Source organism: Ranitomeya variabilis, chromosome 3 (genome assembly GCF_051348905.1).
Source record: "Ranitomeya variabilis isolate aRanVar5 chromosome 3, aRanVar5.hap1, whole genome shotgun sequence".
NCBI classification, from domain to species: Eukaryota; Metazoa; Chordata; class Amphibia; order Anura; family Dendrobatidae; genus Ranitomeya; species Ranitomeya variabilis.
The window spans coordinates 270711306-270727374 of record NC_135234.1 but is presented as its reverse complement, the minus strand read 5'-3'; the positions used below and the strand labels follow the sequence as shown (position 1 = coordinate 270727374).

General features: G+C 43.6%; 1 protein-coding gene across 4 annotated transcripts in view; it reads left to right on the top strand.

Moving 5' to 3' along the window:
- HMGA1 (high mobility group AT-hook 1) overlaps positions 1 to 16069 on the top strand; it is a 161136-nt gene that overhangs the window by 119056 nt on the left and 26011 nt on the right. For 3 of the 4 annotated variants that reach the window (XM_077295491.1, XM_077295488.1, XM_077295489.1), the window contains one exon: positions 1130 to 1168. The exons of the other annotated variant lie outside the window; for it this stretch is intronic. In XM_077295491.1, the coding sequence (XP_077151606.1) occupies positions 1130 to 1168 (39 nt within the window). The remainder of the gene's footprint in view (positions 1 to 1129; positions 1169 to 16069) is intronic. 4 annotated transcript variants of the gene reach the window in all.

Here is a 16069-nt window from a genome sequence, read left to right as displayed (position 1 = left end):
TAAGATTTTCTTGCGCAAAACTTAGTTTTTGGCCATGAAACTACTGGCAATATAGTGGATGGGTAATTCACAGCCATCTATCATGATTCGCATTAGTTGATTTCAATTCCATACGAAAAAAACATTTATCAAAATACAGGATGTCCGTTAAAATTTTCTAAAATGTGGGACTTTTGAAACTTCATATCTTACAATTTCTGTGCATGTATAAGAGATATAGGTGCTGGGAATCTTTTGGTCTAAGTATGAGGATGGGTTGGGCGGGTTATTAACTAAGACAATGAAGCAAACTGGTGCACAAATGTGTTCTTAAATGTGAATTTTTTTTACATCTCGCCAACTGGATCAGCTGTTGCTAAAATGAAAACTTGCAATGCTGGGTACTGTAGGAAAAAGCAAGTCTGATCTTCCGCATGGTATGCTTGGTAAAATATGTTCATAGTTCAACATTTTACTGTACTGGAGATACAACAGTGGTTACATTCCCCCAAAAATCAAACAGGTCAGTCTGAAAAGCATGATGCACCATGACAGTACAGTAAGTTATTGGGATGACAAAGCCACAGATGACATTGGATTATAATACCAAAGGAGCAATTGATAAACTAGATCAACTAATGGCTATTTACGCAAGCAGACGCAAAAACAATCTGACCAATGGTTTTATTTTATAACGTTGATGTATCTGCCATTTGTTTTATGGCGTGAAATGAACCCTCATCGGAACACCAATAAACTGCATAAAACAAAACAAATATGGGCTTTGTATAAATATTTTCACTACAACATGTAATGGGAGTTATTTCGGTGTAGAATGAAAAAATATAGCAATAAGTGAACCTTTACAACCCTTTGCTTTATTTTCTTTAGAAAACCAAAGCTTTGCTTTTTATTTTTCATTTGTTTTTGACCAACCATGTTCACATACATTTAAATGCAACTGGTATTCAAATACACTTAGAGTAGCTAAATTTTAAAAATTAACAGACTGACCCGAACAGTACAAATGTATAGCCAATATGAATAGAACGGCAGGTTTAAAAACTTGTACTGCAACTCCAAATGTACTGTATGTGACTTCAGTCTCTTTACTAATTGGAGGTTTGTCGTATATTTCTTTTCCCTTCAGAAATCTGACAGTGGGAAAAATAAAGCACCCAAAAAGCAAGTAAGTGTCTTCAGAGTACAGTAAGATTTTTTTTTTTTTTTTTTAATGAATCGGTCTGCAGCTTTTATGTACACATGTCTGTGTTTAAAGAAGCACTCCAGTAATTTGTAATGCTTTCACACATAATGCTTACCCATCAAAATTCTCGATTTTACGGTACTTTTTCATCTCGCTTCTTACATCCCTCTCATTATATGAAGGTGGGAAAAAGGAACCTTAGTCTAACAACCAAGTACATACACTAATGTGTAGACAGAATATTAGGCTTTCATCCTGTACAGCTCACCGGAAGTCGGAACCTGTTAAGTTTCTCCTGGCAGCCGACTTTCTTCCTTTCCTTGCCCTTCAGTATGTTCTCTGCAGCTAAACATTTAAAGCTAAATATCTTTATTCTAAATCGGATTAAAAGGTGGTACAACTTAAGAGAAACACTTGGTGTTATCCCCTGACATCAGTGATGGGTAAAAGCAATTCAGCTAAAATTATAATGCTGCCGCTCTCATCTTGGTATTGCCCCTATGTGGTTTTATTTATTTATTTATTTTTTTTGCGAGAGATTGAGAGCTCATTTGGGGGCAATAAAACACCTAGTCTAGAGACTTTGCAGGGGGGGCAGGGACTCGTTGCCACTGCAGAAACAACCAGGTACCTAATGTCTGCCCTTTGTAAACTTACTTTCCTCACATTTAAAGAGGTTGTTCAGGCTTGTGGTTCTATGTCTGCAGTCTGTACGTGACTTGTGAATCATCACAGCGCACAGTGTCTGCTGTTTGGATTCTCTGGGAGTGTGCAGGTGTGCGATTTCTATTAATGCGGTCACATGTCGACTAGGCGTGCACGGCCTTTCTCAATACAAGCAAATTGAGGGAGGCCAGGCACGTCTAGTCGGAAAGTGGCCAAAGGTATGCAAGCCATACTTCCAGTCACATGATCACCAGCTCCCAAATCCTGACCTGTGCTTTGATCGTGCTGTGAGAATTTACAAGTATGCAGTCATAGTGACAGACTTGAGTCCAAGTCTGGATAACCCCTTTTTACGAATTTTCTGTTGAGGAAAGGGCAAAGTAGGAAAGATGTGGGACACGTGTCTGAGGGGTTAGTTCTAGGACTCAGTTTCACTTGCAATCAAGTTCAGTCTGATGCACAGACTTTCAGATATAATCTTCTCTACAGAGCTTATAAAACTCTCAGAATTTCTCTAACTGTAGGTGCACACTAGTATTTTTGCAGAGATTAAACTTACCAGAAACGCCAAGTTTTTGAGAATTTGGAGAACTTCTGCTCCAAAACCAATAAAGGAAAGAAAAACCCCTCCATATGTGTATGTACAGTAAAATAGGTAACCCAGATGTGCTCCAGAAAATAATTTTGTCTTGTGCACATATGGGATTGTGTAAACATTGGGGCCTTTTGGAGCAGCGTTCTAAATTTTGATTAAAGGGGTTGTCTGGTTTGAATTGACAAGTCACTCTGGAACTGTGGCGTTAATATAGAGGCTATTGAAGCATGGCAAAAGTAAAAAAAAAGTTAAAATATGAAAAAAATTAAAAAAATAAATAAAAGTTTAAATCACACCCCTTTCGCCGCATTCAAAATAAAAACAAATATACACGTATTTTGGTATGGCCGCGTTCAGAATTGCCCGATCAATAAAAAAAAAAATTAACCTGATCGCTAAACGGTGTAGTGTGTAAAAAAAAAAAAAAAAAAAAAAATTTGAAACACCAAGATTACCTTTTTTTTGGTCGCCGCGACATTGCATTAAAATGCAATAACGGGCGATCAAAAGAACGTATCTGCACCATTAAAAACGTCAGCTTGGCACGCAAAAAATAAGCCCTCACATGGCCATATTGACGGAAAAATAAAAAAGTTTTGCCTCCAGGAAGGAGGGGAGCGAAAAACGAACACTGAAAAACGGAAAATCCAAAGGTCATGAATGGGTTAAGGCACGACTAGCATATGTACTCTTGGTGGTTTTTAATTGTTGTGTCCTGCTTAATTGTTCATTTTTGGATCTGATAATAAAGTACATATCTTTAACTTGTTGCGGGTGTTCCCATTTTTGTGGGCATGTTCTTTTTCTTTCTATTACAAGTTTTGCTGGTCAGGCACAAATGACTTTGCACAGCTTGTGCATGAGTAGCAAAGTGTTATTCCTCGTATAGACTGCTGCTCCACCCGTTAAAGCTGTCGGATGATCTCGATAAAACAATTGCAGGTCAAAAAACTTGAAGTAGCCAGAACGCCGACACCCCCCCCCCCCCCCCAGCTGTATGAGAGCTTGATTTTTGCTGGATGAGTTGTGCTTTTGAATAACCTCATTCATTTTATCAAGTGATTCACTGAAAAGCAGGGGGGGGGGGAAGCTCCATTGAAATTGAAAGCGTACAATTTCACTTTTTTGTTTTTTGTGGGGGGCGGGGTGGCAGTGAGGAGGAGGCGTTATTTATCATGTTCCCTATGTGGTGAATCTGATTTGTCAATGTGATTCTCCAGATCCGTGTGATTAAACAGAGAAGTATCAGTTTGTTTGTTGTTTTTTTTAACAAATTTCTGAATTTTCTTCACCACTTAAATATAAAAAAAACCTTTGCTTGTCTCTCTTTTCCAAGACCCATAACACTTTTTTGGGGGGAGAGGGGGGCATTTTCGGGATATTGTGCTGTGTGATGGTTTATTCTTTTGCCTTGAGCTTAGTGTTTTTACTGATACCATTTTGGGGTAGATAAGATTTTTAAATCACTTCTTATTGCAATGTCATGTCTGCCCCGAAAACGGTAATTCTGACATTTTGATTTTTTTCATTCTCTGTGCTGCATTTAATGATAGAGTTAAATTAATGTTATATTTTGATCAGACATTTACGAAGGCAGCGAAAACAAATGTGTTTTATATATTAACTCTGTATCCCCCCCCCCCCCCCCCCCAAGCCTGTTTTCACTTTAATGACCAGGCAAAATTGTACAGTTCTGAGCAGTGTCACTTTGTAGTAATAACTGGAAAGCTTCAGTGGATCTCACTGATTGAGTTTTTCTCGTGACATTGGGCTTCACAATAGTAGTAAAATTTTATCCAATAAGACTTGCGTTCGTGGAAAAAAAAAAAACTTGCTTCACATGAATTTTTGCAATGTGGAATGAATAAAATGAACTACTTTATTTTTTTAAAACATACTTCAGAACAAATTTTTTTTTCAAATTTTCACAAGGGTAACTAAAGAAAATGAACCCCAAGAATTGTACCATTTCTCTAAGGTACGCCGATACCGCATATGTGGGAGAAAACACTTTTTGGCGCATAGCAGTTCTCAGAAGGGATGGAGCACAGTTTGACATTTTGAATGCAATATTGGCAGGAATCCAATAATTTTTTTTTTTTTTAGATCAGATCAATTTTTATTAACAGTATTCAAATTGACAGACAAACACAATTGTGTCAAAACGGAAATAGACATGTTTACAGATTTTGAAACAATCCCTTAAGCCCCACCCCCCCTTAATACCTATATGAACAGCAATTGGACAATAACATACAGTGCCTACATACTAAAACGACACCCCATTGGGATCTGCTCCTCTCCATCCACGGTTTCCATAGTGTTTCAAAGGTTTTCACACTTTTCCTTTTTTTCGTAAATACCCTTTTCCATATTAACAACCATATCACTGTCTATAGAATTCTCGCAGCGTCGGCAGTTCTTCACTCAACCAGTGTCTGGCAATTGGCTTTCGCGCAACATACAATAATCTGTCTATAGCCAGTTTATGATAATTTTGCATACGAATCTCTTCCACGTAACCCAAAATACATATCACAGGATCCCTTTCAATTTTACAGCCATATGCTTCCCCTACATCTAGCCAATACGGGTTCAGCCTCGGACATTGCCATGACATATGCAGAATCCCTGCCCCCTTGGACAGACACCATGGACACCCAGAGGTCTGTCTCAGCCCAGCTTTATACAGCTTATCTGGAGTTTTATATACTCTATGGAGTACATATATTTGTGAGAGTCTACCCGGCTTACTTAATGATAACTGGGGGATATATTCCATGATATCTTCCCATTTATCCTCCTCTCTCCTTCCTAGCTCTTCCTCCCATTTCTTTTGCTTTAATTGGGCATATGTTGAAGGTATAAAGCTAATCCCTATAGATATCTGAAACCACCCCTTTCGTTCCTCCCTTTGCACAAACAGTCAACCAGAATGTCTTTATGAATCTCCATGTTAACTGTTTTACTCTGTGCTAAATAGGCATGTCTCAGCTGTCCATATTGAAACCTGCAAGTCTCCAGCAGCCCGTAGCTCTCCTGCAGTGCCTCAAAAGATGTCAGTCCTTGTGCGTCTTGCATCTGGGCCATATATTGAATACCCAGTATTTTCCAATTTTTTAATTCCCCCATTTTAATTCCGGTAATACTTCGTTGTGCCATATTGGGGAAAGATTTGTTAGGAGTCCCACTTCCCTTGTCTTTTTAACTGCCTCCCACACCCTTTGAAATAATGTCAAAAGTAGGATAGGCCATTCCAAACTTTAAAACTACCTGCCTCCAAGCCCTTAACTAATGGATCCCTTCCCAATAACCAAACCAAAATCTGTTGAACCGAGCCCGCTCCATTCACCTCTGTCCACCCTCTCATCTGTTGACCCTGCGCTGCCAAAAAGTTAAATCCAAGGGTTCAGAAGTGCCAATCCACCTCCGTCCTTTGGCCTCTGGAGCAATTCTAGCCTAATTGTTGGCTGTTTCTTCCCCCAGACAAGGTCACGAAATATAGAATTAATGGTATGAAACCACTTCCGGGAAAACCAAACGGGGGTGTTATGCAGTACATACAGTAATTGGGGCATAAGAATCATTTTAATTAAGTTTATCCTTCCCACCACTGAGAGGTATAATCTGCACCATGCCCCTATTTTCTTCCTAAATCTATCCAGCAATGAGTACAAATTCAGGTCAACATATCTCGAGAGAGGAAGAGACATCTGGACACCCACTGTTGAACTGTTGAACCACTGTCAACTTACTACCCTCCCCTGATATCAGAATATCATCACACGCTTTATCCACCACCAAAATATTAGACTTCTCCCAATTAATTTCAACACCCGATATATCTCCAAATGTCTTAAGAATATTCATCGCTCCCAAGAAGGACTCTCCCGGGTCTTCCAAAAAAATGCAACAGGTCATCTGCATACAGAGCTATTTTTTCCTCCATTAGACCATACTGAAACCCCTGAACCGAGCCCGCATTTCTAGTTGTCTGTGCCAGGGGCCCCACTGCCAACGCGAAAGGTAGCGGAGACAGCTGACACCCCTGCCTCGTCCCCCCTATACAGGCCAAAACTTCCAGACAACTGTCCATTGACTCTCACCCTAGCAGTCAGGGAAGCATACTATAGTCTCACCCATGAAATAAAGGTCGGCTGTTGTGAACTCTATTTCTGGGCTCCCTCTAGTGGTCACAAGCGGTACTGTGTAGTGTTGTCCTTTTGCAGGTTGGCTTCATCAGCTGGTTCGTTATCCTTGGTTGGTTTTCTATTTAGCCCACCTGGATACTCAGTTCCTTGCCTGCTATCAATGTATTCAGTGCTCTTCAGATTCCGTGTGTCTACCTTGCTTCCAGTCTCTCCAAGACAAGCTAAGTTTTTGTTTGATCATTTTTTGATTATCAGTGTTCATTATGTTTTTAGTCCAGCTCGCTAAAATGTGATTTCTTCGCATGCTGGTTGCTCTAGGGGACTGAGTTTCTCCTACCACACCGTTAGTTGGTGTGGGGGTTCTTGAAATCTCAGAGTGGATATTTTGTAAGGGTTTTTTACTGACCGCATAGATTCCCTTTTCTATTTTCTGCTATCTAGTATTAGTGGGCCTCATTTGCTGAATCTGCTTTCACCCCTGTGTATGTGCCTTCCTCTTACCTCACCGTTATTATTTGTTGGGGGCTTCTATATCTTTGGGGATTATTTCTCTGGAGGCAAGAGAGGTCTTTCTTTCTCTCTAGGGGTAGTTAGTTCCTTAGGCTGGCTCGAGACGTCTAGGAATTCAGGCACGTTCACCGGCTACTTCTAGTGTGTTTGGTTAGGTTCAGATTTGCGGTCAGTCCTGCTTGCCACCTCCCTAGAGCTTGTCCTATGTTTGTTACTTAGCTGGAGTAATTTGTGATCCTCAACCACTAAGGATCATAACAGTCGGCCCAAAACCAAAAGATCTCAATACCTCCCAAAGATAGGACCATTCAACACTATCAAACTCTTTACACGCATCCAGTGATACCACAACCCTGTTAACCCCATTGTCCGACGGCATTTGTAAGTTCAAGAATAGTCTACTTAAATTTGTGGCTGTAGACTTGTTTGGTATAAAACCAGATCAGATTGATCAGGATGAACAAGATTCTGGACCACACCTGCCAAACGGTTAGCCACTACCTTAGACAAAATCTTAACACCTGCCGTCAGCAATGAAATCGGCCTATAGGATTCCGCCAACCCCGGGTTCTTACCTTCCTTCAAAATAACCACCACTATTACCTCTCATGGACTCCGGCAGCTCCCCTTTCTGTAAGGCCTCATCAAACACTACCTTTAATTTAGCCACTGATACATCCATCAAATTCTTATATATCTCAACCGGAAGTCCATCAGCTGCAGGGGCCTTGTTATTGGTCATTGACATGATAGCAATTTTAATCTCCTCTTCCGTTATAGGTTCATCCAACCTCCTCCTATCATAATCCCCAATCCTGGGAAGTCTCGCCTCACCAAGGAAGTCTATGTCCCCTAATGTGGCCCTCAATCCAGATGAATACAGTTGTTCATAAAATCTTCTAATTTCCCCCAAAATATCCTCTATATCTGTCATCAGTCCCTTCATCTGTCCTTATTTTGTATACATACGACGAGTCATTCTCTGCCGCTGTTACTACCGAGAGCAAGTGTCCCACTCTTTCCCCCTCTTAGTTTCTCAAATTTTCTTCTTCTCTCCGCTTTTTTCATGTGCAACTTATTAATCACTTCCTGGGCTTCCCTGAATCTACATTGAGTCACCTCTGATGGACCCAACACATATCTTTCTGCCCTTTCTAATGTCTCTGACTTCCCTATCTTCCATCCTAGATTTGGATTTACATCTAGAGGTCTCCCTAAAAAGGAGGCCCCTCAGGAAAGCTTTCATTGCATCCCAAACTATCCGCTTATCAGCACTATTCTCGATAAACTGCCAATATTCTTTAATCTCCTTCTTGATATTATCCATATTGATATGCTCAAGCCATAAGGGATGAAATTTCCACCCACCACCCTGTCCAAACATCCCTCCCTTCTGTTTAATTAGTAACTCTATAGGCTTGTGATCTGAAATCACTCTCTGAAGATATTCTACCGAACAAACCATATGCGTCAATAAATCATTACCTAGTGCTAGGACAGTCCTGGAAAGAGACCCATGAGTTGCAGAATAACAGGAGTAACAAACTTTGTTCTCATTCCCCACTCTCCAGAGATCCACCATCCCCAATTCTTTCATATAGTTCCCAAATGCCAACTGTTTTTTAAAGCCCTTGCTCAAACCTTGCTAATGCTGTCCCACCATCCATCACATTATTGAAATCTCCAATAATTAACAGTGGTAATCCCATACCCCGTTTATATAATTCAAATATTTCTTGTACCTTTTTCCCAGAATATGGGGGTGGGAAATACACAGCCACGATACATAATGGTTGCCCATAAATTATACAAAGTATCAGAACATACTGCCTTTCCTTATCTACATAGCTCTCAATTTCTTCAAAGGGTGTGGATGCCCCTATCAATACTGAGACCCCCCCTAGCATACAAAGAATGCGTAGAATAGGACTTTCCAATCCACCTCCTTTTCAACACTTTCACCTTTTCTTTGAGTAAATGAGTCTCCTGGAGACAAGTGACATATGGGCATCGTTTTCTCACATATTCCATAATTGCCGTTTTCCGAGTTCCCTCCGACAGTCCTCTTGTATTCCAGCTTTAATTTTGTCTCCCACCATATAACCTCACATATGCAAATTCCTGACCCCTTAAAATAGAGTTCTGCTCTCTATATGCAGTAAGTCCCGTTTTCCTACAATGAACCCCGACCCTCCCCAATATTTATTAACACTGTAAACCATAACTAATCCGCTGTTATATTTCACCTCTTATCAGAGAGTGAGTAGTCCAGCATCTAGCTAGCCTTCCCGCAGTGACTGTAAACCGCTGTAACTATGTAACTATTAACACCTCGCCAACCCCTCCACATACATAAAGCACCATTATTTCAATAAGTCCCCCTGAGATCCGCAACAGCTAATAAAACAGAGTCCAAAGGCTTCTATAAGGCTGCTTTCACACTAGCGTCGGTACGGGGCCGTCGCGCTGCGTCGGCCCGATGTACCGACGCATACTGTGCAAAAAATGCCCGATGTGGGCAGCGGAAGCAGTCTTACGACTCTTCCGCTGCCCCATTGCAAGGTCCGGGGAGGAGGGGGCGGAGTTTCGGCCGCGCATGCGCGGTCGAAAATGGCTATCTCGACGCACAAAAAAAGTTACATGTAACTTTTTTTGTGGCGGCGGTCCGCCAAAACACGACGCAACGGTTGCGACGTGTGGCACTGCATCGCTAATAAGTCTATGGAAAAAAAAAACGCATCCTGTGGGCAACTTTGCAGGATGCATTTTTTCTCCACAACGGCGCATTGCGACGTGCAGTGCCCGACGCTAGTGTGAAAGTAGCCTAAGGCAACCACATCTTCATCATCGTCCTTTCACTTCCCTCCCTCCTTATCAACTACAAGTTTATTTATTCGGACTCCCATGACAGCACTACGAGAGAGGGGATCCACCCTTCAGGAACAGGAAACCTACAGATACAAAAGGGCGGCACCTCTCCCTATGCATCAGTTGGTTTCCTGTTCCTGGAGGGACAGGATCCTACAGATGAAAATCCTCGTAATGGATCCCAGGCCGGCCGGCCGAATCTGGTAGCGGGGGGGTCTCCTACCTCGGCCGGTGCGGATCTCCCTGGAGACGCCACGGTGGTCCTGGCTGGACTGCACGTCGGTGGCGTGTTGCAGCAGGGTCCGGAGGATTCCTGATCTCCATTCTGTGCCGGCGTTGGTGAGTATAACCGTCCCCCTTGGTCCATGCAGCAGTGCGGCGGTGTGGTGGGGTAGCGGTGGCAGGAGAGAAACGCCGACCGGAGCGCTGTTGTACATCTCCGGCGTCCTGCACCGCTCTCAGGAGCATTTCCGGAGTGCTGTGACGCCGGGGGCGGAGTCAGCAGGCGCTTCCGGGTCACTGGATGGCTGCGCATGCGCAGTCTATCCAAGATGGCGGCGCCCATCGATCCTGGACACCGGATTCCTCATTAACCACCGCTGACCTCCCAGCTGCGGTCTGGTCAGCAGAAACCAATGGGATGATGCCAGGCAGCCTGCTGACCGGAACTCAGGGGGATTTAAGCAGGTGTCGGATTTAGAGCCCTGCTTTTGGCCACATTTCCATCATGGTGAGTGATGGTGAGCAGCCTCAGCTACTGGATGTGCGACAGAAGCCCTTGGAGAAGGAGCATGTCAGGAGTGACCAGTCCAGCCGCAAAAGCTCGTCCAAGCAGGGATCGAGAGCTTCGACTGGGAAAGAACCCCCTCGTGTTCCGGTACCTTTGTTTGGCGTACGCTGGTAAGTGATCTACGTGAATGTTCACTCAGTGACGCGGGCCCCCCTTATACTTTGTCATTCTAGGGAAAGAAAAGTGCAAAGACGAAACATAAGGAGTGCGCCCTATGTGGAATCCCTTTACCAGATTCTTGTCCCAAAAAATTATGTGCCCCCTGTATACAGCAGACGGTGAGGTCTACAGGTGTGGTAGGGGTTAAGGGACATCAGGTCGGATAGATGGTATCACCTTATTGTCCTCCCCTAGGTAGCGGAAGAATCTGCAAGTACGGCTAACTTAAGAGATGATCCGTATGGAAGTAAGGGAATCCCTGCGGTCTCTATCCCAGGCGGGAGGTTCGAAACATAAAACTCCCTTAATCTCTGAGTCTTCGGAGGAAGAAAGAGAGGAAGGTTTCTATGGCTCTATTCCCTCTTCCTCGTCATCGGAAGAGGACTCTGGCCGATTTTGTCTACCTCTGGACCGAGTTGATAAACTAGTTAAATCAGTCAGAAGTACGATGGGCCTGGAAGAGCCTAAAACGCAACCTTCCAGACAGGAAATAATTTTCAGCGGATTAGACCATAAAAGACGTAGATCTTTTCCGGTGATTGATAAAGTTCAGGATTTAATTCTCCGAGAGTGGAAGAAACCGGAGAAGAAAGGCTCGTTACCACCAGCATTAAAACGCAGGTATCCCTTTGAGGATGCAGCCGTTGATACCTGGGACAAGGCCCCTAAACTAGATGCTGCGGTGGCGAAGGCGTCCAAAAAAGCCTCATTACCCTTTGAGGATATGGGGACCCTTAAAGATCCACTTGATAGGAAGGCAGACACCTTCCTTAAAGGTACCTGGGAGATGGCGGCCGGATCTCTGAGACCAGCAGTGGCCGCAACATGTACAGGCAGATCTTTAATGGTCTGGCTGGATCAGTTGGAGTCACAACTTAAGGAAGGTGCGTCCAGGAATACAATCCTGAATGCGCTCCCAGTAATTAAAGATGCTGCGGCCTTCCTGTCGGACGCTTCATTGGATTCTGTCAGAATGGCGGCCAGAGCAGCAGGTCTTTCCAACGCGGCTCGTAGAGCCTTATGGTTAAAGTGTTGGTCTGGTGACATCCAGTCAAGATCCAAGCTCTGCGCTATCCCATGCAAGGGGGAATATCTCTTCGGACCAAATCTGGACGAGTTGCTTGAAAAAGCAGGAGATGATAAGAAGTTCCCTAATCTGGCATCAGCATCTTACCGTCGCCCTTTCAACAGGAGGAGGTTTGGTCGCGGAAGGAAACGCGCGTCCTCACCCTCTAGAGATAATTTCAGATGGGAGGATAGACGCAAGAGAGGTCCGGGCTATATGTTCCGCCGTTCCTCAAAAGAACGGAAAAAGTTAGACCAATGACTAGCAATCCCTGTGGGAGGGAGATTGGCAGCCTTCTCTTCCGTATGGTCTGACATCACTAATAGTGACTGGGTCCGAGGCATTATATCAGACGGTCTGAGACTGGAGTTTAACCACTGGCTTCGTGATAAATTTAAACTCACCCCCTTACGTTCCTCCACTGTGGAACAGACAGCTTTGGAAGCGGAAGTCGTGAATCTATGTCTTAAAAAAGTGCCGATTGAGATTCCAGATTCAGAAAAAGGAAGAGGGTTCTACTCTCCTTTATTTCTGATTCAAAAACCAGATAAGTCGTTTAGAACTATCATTAATCTTAAATCCCTTAATGAGTTCCTGGTTAATAAAACCTTCAAAATGGAGTCTATCAGTTCTACAATAAAGATGTTGTTCAAACACTGCTTTATGGTAGTTGTAGATCTTAAGGACGCATACTATCATATACCTATCCATGAGAACTTCCAGAGGTTCCTGAGGGTGGCGGTGTCTATAGAGGGAATTGTTTGTCGTTTTCAATATAGAGCCCTTCCCTTCGGCATTTCAGCAGCACCTAGGGTATTTACTAAAGTAGTCGCTGAGGTTATGGCACATTTGCGGGAATTCAATATCCTCATAATACCTTATCTGGATGATTTTCTTATTGTGGGGAATTCAGCAGATCATTGCCTTTCACAAGCAAAGACAGCCATAGTCAAACTAGAACGTCTGGGCTGGATTATAAATTATGACAAATCCCGTTTACAGCCCCCTAAAATTCAGAGATTCCTCGGACTGTTATTAAATTCAGAAACCCAACAATGCTGTCTGCTGCCTGATAAATTGCTCCACATTCAACAACAGGTGTCAAAGGCGATTAATTAATAAACCATCCATGACCCTTAGACAGGCTATGTCACTGTTAGGATCCCTAACTTCGTGCATTCCTGCCGTCCGTTGGGCCCAATTCCATACCAGACCTTTACAGTTTGAGGTTCTGGATAATGATAGAGCCTTACAGGGGTCCTTGCAGGGTCAGGTGAAGTTAAGTCCGGTAGTGCTTACATCTCTCAGATGGTGGCTAGTAGAAGACAATCTATCGGCAGGAGTTCCCTGGGTGACGCATGTGACTCGTGTAATAACAACAGACGCCAGCCCTACGGGATGGGGGGCACACATGGGTGACATCGTAGTTCAAGGGCTATGGGACCCTCAAACATCAGCCTCTTCTAATCAGAGAGAGTTAATGGCTATTGAATTGCCAGTTAAGGAACTCCTCGTGTATCTACAGGGTCACCACGTCAAGATCCTCTCCGACAACCAGGTGGCAGTAGCCTACGTAAATCACCAGGGTGGAACACATTCCGAATCTCTGATGGGAGTAGCGGACCGCCTTCTCCAGACAGCAGAGAACCATTTACTATCTTTAACTGCTCTGCACTTAAAGGGGAAAGAAAACATAAAAGCGGACTTTCTAAGCCGCAACACCTTAAAACAAGGGGAATGGTCCCTGAACAAAGACATCTTCGGTCACATTGTCCACATGTGGGGTCATCCAGACGTGGACCTGTTTGCCACCAGGGACAACAGAAAAACAAAAAAATTCTGTTCCCTGAATCCCAGGGAGAATCCGTTGGCAGTGGACGCCTTCCTGATCAAATGGGACTTACAATTGGCTTATGCATTTCCCCCGCTGGGCCTATTACCTCTTGTGGTCAGGAAGATAAGGGAGGACCAAGCAAGGGTCATACTGGTCGCCCCTTTCTGGCCCAAGAGAGCTTGGTTCGCTTGGCTCAGGACCATGTCGGTGGAAGACCCCTGGGTACTCCCGGACATTCCAAATTTACTCCATCAAGGTCCGATCACCCATCCGCAGGTGAAGGGGCTCCATTTGACAGCATGGAGTTTGAGAGGTCATTATTAAAAAACAGAGGTTTTTCCCAAAATTTAATTGATACCCTTATGAAGAGTAGAAAAAATATAACAACAAAGATCTACTCTAGAACCTGGAGGAAGTTCTTGGCCTCTTCAGATTTTAGAATCGAAGAAGGGTTACCAATTAACCAAATTTTAGAATTCCTGCAGAAGGGGTTAGAGCTAAATCTATCTACAAGTACGTTAAAAGTACAAGTCTCAGCCCTAGGGGCCCTGTTTTCTTGTAACATTGCTAATAATTATTGGGTATCAAGGTTTATAAAAGCTTCTAGTAGAGCTAGACCTATACACAAGAACAGGTCGGTACCTTGGGATCTCAACCTAGTCCTGTCAGCCTTGACTAGAGAACCGTTTGAGCCCTTACATTCGGCTTCAGTTAAATTATTGTCCCTCAAGACAGCATTTTTGGTAGCAATAACATCTGCTCGTAGGGTAGGGGACATACAAGCGCTCTCTAGACTCTCCCCGTATACAGAGTTTCTACAGGACAGAGTAGTCCTAAAACCGGACCCCGCCTATTTGCCAAAAGTTGCCTCACATTTTCACAGATCACAGGAGATAGTGTTACCATCATTCCTCCCTAACCCCTCTAATACTAAGGAAGAACTACTCCATACGTTAGATGTTAGGAGATGCCTGTTAGAATACAGTGCCTACAAGTAGTATTCAACCCCCTGCAGATTTAGCAGGTTTAATAAGATGCAAAAAAGTTAGAGCCTTCAAACTTCAAACAAGAGCAGGATTTATTAACAGATACATAAATCTTACAAACCAAAAAGTTTTGTTGCTCAGTTACATTTTTATAAATTTTAAACATAAAAGTGTGGGTCAATTATTATTCAACCCCTAGGTTTAATATTTTGTGGAATAACCTTTGTTTGCAATTACAGCTAATAATCGTCTTTTATAAGACCTGATCAGGCCGGCACAGGTCTCTGGAGTTATCTTGGCCCACTCCTCCATGCAGATCTTCTCCAAGTTATCTACATTCTTTGGGTGTCTCATGTGGACTTTAATCTTGAGCTCCTTCCACAAGTTTTCAATTGGGTTAAGGTCAGGAGACTGACTAGGCCACTGCAACACCTTGATTTTTTGCCTCTTGAACCAGGCCTTGGTTTTCTTGGCTGTGTGCTTTGGGTCGTTGTCTTGTTGGAAGATGAAATGACGACCCATCTTAAGATCCTTGATGGAGGAGCGGAGGTTCTTGGCCAAAATCTCCAGGTAGGCCGTGCTATCCATCTTCCCATGGATGCGGACCAGATGGCCAGGCCCCTTGGCAGAGAAACAGCCCCACAGCATGATGCTGCCACCACCATGCTTGACTGTAGGGATGGTATTCTTGATGTCGTATGCAGTGACATCCAGTCTCCAAACGTCACGTGTGTGGTTGGCACCAAAGATCTCGATCTTGGTCTCATCAGACCAGAGAACCTTGAACCAGTCAGTCTCAGAGTCCTCCAAGTGATCATGAGCAAACTGTAGACGAGCCTTGACATGACGCTTTGAAAGTAAAGGTACCTTACGGGCTCGTCTGGAACGGAGACCATTGCGGTGGAGTACGTTACTTATGGTATTGACTGAAACCAATGTCCCCACTGCCATGAGATCTTCCCGGAGCTCCTTCCTTGTTGTCCTTGGGTTAGCCTTGACTCTTCGGACAAGCCTGGCCTTGGCACGGGAGGAAACTTTCAAAGGCTGTCCAGGCCATGGAAGGCTAACAGTAGTTCCATAAGCCTTCCACTTCCGAATGATGCTCCCAACAGTGGAGACAGGTAGGCCCAACTCCTTGGAAAGGGTTTTGTACCCCTTGCCAGCCTTGTGACCATCCACGATCTTGTCTCTGATGGCCTTGGAATGCTCCTTTTTCTTTCCCATGTTGACCATGTATGAGTGCTGTTCACAAGTTTGG